General features: G+C 34.9%; 1 protein-coding gene across 1 annotated transcript in view; it reads right to left on the reverse strand.

Annotated features, from left to right (window-relative positions):
- The window catches only part of fcho2 (FCH and mu domain containing endocytic adaptor 2), a gene marked incomplete at its 5' end in the record, with an annotated part of 149,371 nt that overhangs the window by 91,549 nt on the left and 54,833 nt on the right, over positions 1-2,989 (reverse strand). Inside the window, 2 exon segments of the mRNA XM_037692381.1 lie at positions 1,932-2,107; positions 2,253-2,310. Coding sequence (XP_037548309.1) covers positions 1,932-2,107; positions 2,253-2,310 — 234 coding nt within the window.

A 2,989-nucleotide genomic window follows, 5' to 3' on the forward strand; every position in this document is an offset into this window, starting at 1 on the left:
TATATACACACACATATGTATATATATATATACGTGTATATGTAAATATATATATATACACACACATATATATGTATATATATATATATATATGTGTGTATATATACACATATGTATATACACACACACATGTATATATATGTGTGTATATATATATATATATATGTGTATATATATATGTGTATATTATATGTGTATGTGTGTTTGTTTGTTTTTTTGTTACTTTGTGAGGACCATTTTTCCAACACATACTATATTGTGAGGACCAAAGTCTGGTCCCTATAATGTTTAAGTGTCGTTGGTGGGTCAGGGGTCAGGTTTAGAGCTAAGGTGTGAATTGAGGATGTGTAAGGGTTAGGTATGTACTGGTTATGATTAGGTTTGATTGTTTAGGTTAAGATTATGGTTATGATTATTATCAGATGGTTTATGGTTAGGTTTGATTGCTTTGATTGTTGATATGTGCTGATGATTAGCCATGATGCTGATCTCATGCTGCTGATTATTTCATACTGCTGTATTCATTCATTCCTACTAATCCACCCACAAAGACTCATGTCCGTGCTGCAGTTATTTGGTGTTTGGTTTTGCACTATCAGTGACTTGTGTATATCTTAGATCTTTTAGTATACCATTGGGCGTTCATTTAGTGTATATCTTAGTTAATATCGTAGATCCTTATTTAAGGTTTCTTTTTATATTTATATTTTTGCTATTGTTGGATGTAACAGAGAGCAGAGAGTGGTGAAGGCTGCACAGACGTCTGTTGGAGTCAGTCTCCCCACCATCACAGACAACTACACCTCCAAATGCAGGAAGAGGACCAACTGCATCATGAAGGACCCCACTCACCCAGCACACACACTTTTTGCCCTATTCCCCTCAGGAAGGAGGTTGAGGAGCATTAAGTGTAGAACCACTAGACTGAGGAACAGCTTCTACCCTGAGACTGTTAGACCCATGAATCTGTAATCAGGATAATCACTGTGGGAAATCACATCATGTTGCTGCTGATCTGTTTCAATGTTGATGTGTTCATGCGTGCACATCTGCTCACACAGACTCATGTTCGTGCTGCTGTTCGGCGTATTGTTTTTGTACTACTAGTGCTTAGCGTATTTTTAGCTAACGTTTTTCTTAGTTCATATTTTAGATCTTATTAATGTTTTTCTTTTACATTTTATAATTTTGCTGGATGTAACTGGGACGCTGTGTACACAATTTTGTTCCACCACATGTACCACATGTGGTACGAATGACAATAAAGAACCTACAGAAATGATTGAAAAAGTGACGGAAGTGAAGGCAAAGTTCCCGTAAAGAGAGAAAGACAAACATTTGTGTGTGTGTGGGGGGGGGGGGGGGGGATTACTGGAGGTAACTTGGAAATGAATTGAAAACATGTACATCTCTTGTAAAGATTTAAAATATTGTTTTAGAGAAATATTAAAAACTTATTTAATGGCAACATATACAACGTGCTTTATGATATTATTCCTTTCTCATATATTTTCTGCTAAATGAAAATTGAATATTGTGTAAAGTAGAAACTGAACTCAGTAAAGTTCTAAAAATCTGAAAAAATAAATAAAAAAGATAAAATAAGTGAATCCTTCAACCTTCACCGTTTGAGGCATGTACTTGTATTACACTGGTGTCAGCATGTTTTACTTCCTGTTTTATCTGTGCATGTAGATCTGAGGGTATAGTTTCTTTCTGTGTGGTTAACACAATTATTAGAAGAATACAAATGAAAAAAGTTTAAATTCATAACATAAAATAAATGTGAATGTGTTATTAAACTTATAAACTAATGAGACCATAAACAAATCAAACTGAAGTACCGACTGGAATGTGAAAAACATTCTCCTATTGCCCTCTAGTGTTCCTGCAGAGAAACACCAAGTTCTGTCTGTTTCATGCAGTCATACCGAGGCTGAAGGTGAGAGGATGATGTTTCCGATGGAGGCTTTGAGCTCGTCGATGTTGGCTCGATTCTGATGAGTACCGTTATTGGGCTGAACGGGTTTGATCTGCACGTGGAACTTCCTGGGCTCGTCTTCGTCCTCTGAATCGCTGGACGAATAGAAGGAATTGTCTTTGGCATGTGAGCAGACACATTAAGAAAAATAACTAATAAAATGAAGATGAAGAGAAGAGGAAAATGGGTTTCATTTGAGCCAGGCCTCAGACTACGGTCCGGTCCTGCAGGGTGAAGTAAGCCCAGTGTGGGAGCTTCATCCAAAGGATATCATTCTCATTAACTTCAGGTCTGATACAGAAGCCCTCTGCATCAACTTCAGGTACATTCTGCAAGAAAGAGAAGCAAAGTGGTTAACACAATAAAAATATTTTTAGATTATAAAGTTGTAGTACATCAGAGGAAGATAATACATTTTACACGCTGCTGTTTTAAAGTTTTGTTGATCCTGTTAAACTATTTTCATTAAAAAAATAGTAATACAAAAACAACACAAAAACTAGTTTACACTCTTCAGACCCAACAAATAAATATAATTTATTTAAAAAGTAACTCTTAAGGATGTTGATGCACATTATTATTATTATTACTACTACTATTATTATTATTACAGTCAAATAGTTGGTGCATTGATTTAGCCTTGTTAAACTCAAGGGTGGCACAATGAGTTGAAAAGCACTGCACTGAAGAAACAAATCAAGTCTGCATGAAGCAACTGTTACTATTTGATGACTTCTGACATAGTTTTAAAATTGTGACCCCTCTAATTTCTAAACAGCTGGTAGGTTGTATAAAAATGCAAAAAAAAATCTAAATGCACTTATTTGCCAATTTCATAAACTCACATTTTATTAACTTTAGAGAATACGTCAAATGTTTAAAATAATAAACTGAACTATTTTGGGAGAACGTAATTCTAATTTTATGGCAGCAATATATAAACCGGATTCCAAAAAAGTTGGGACACTAAACAAATTGTGAATAAAAACTGAATGCAATGATGTGGAG

Source organism: Nematolebias whitei, chromosome 18, assembly GCF_014905685.2.
Source record: "Nematolebias whitei isolate Nwh7 chromosome 18, NemWhi1, whole genome shotgun sequence".
Lineage (NCBI taxonomy): Eukaryota > Metazoa > Chordata > Actinopteri > Cyprinodontiformes > Rivulidae > Nematolebias > Nematolebias whitei.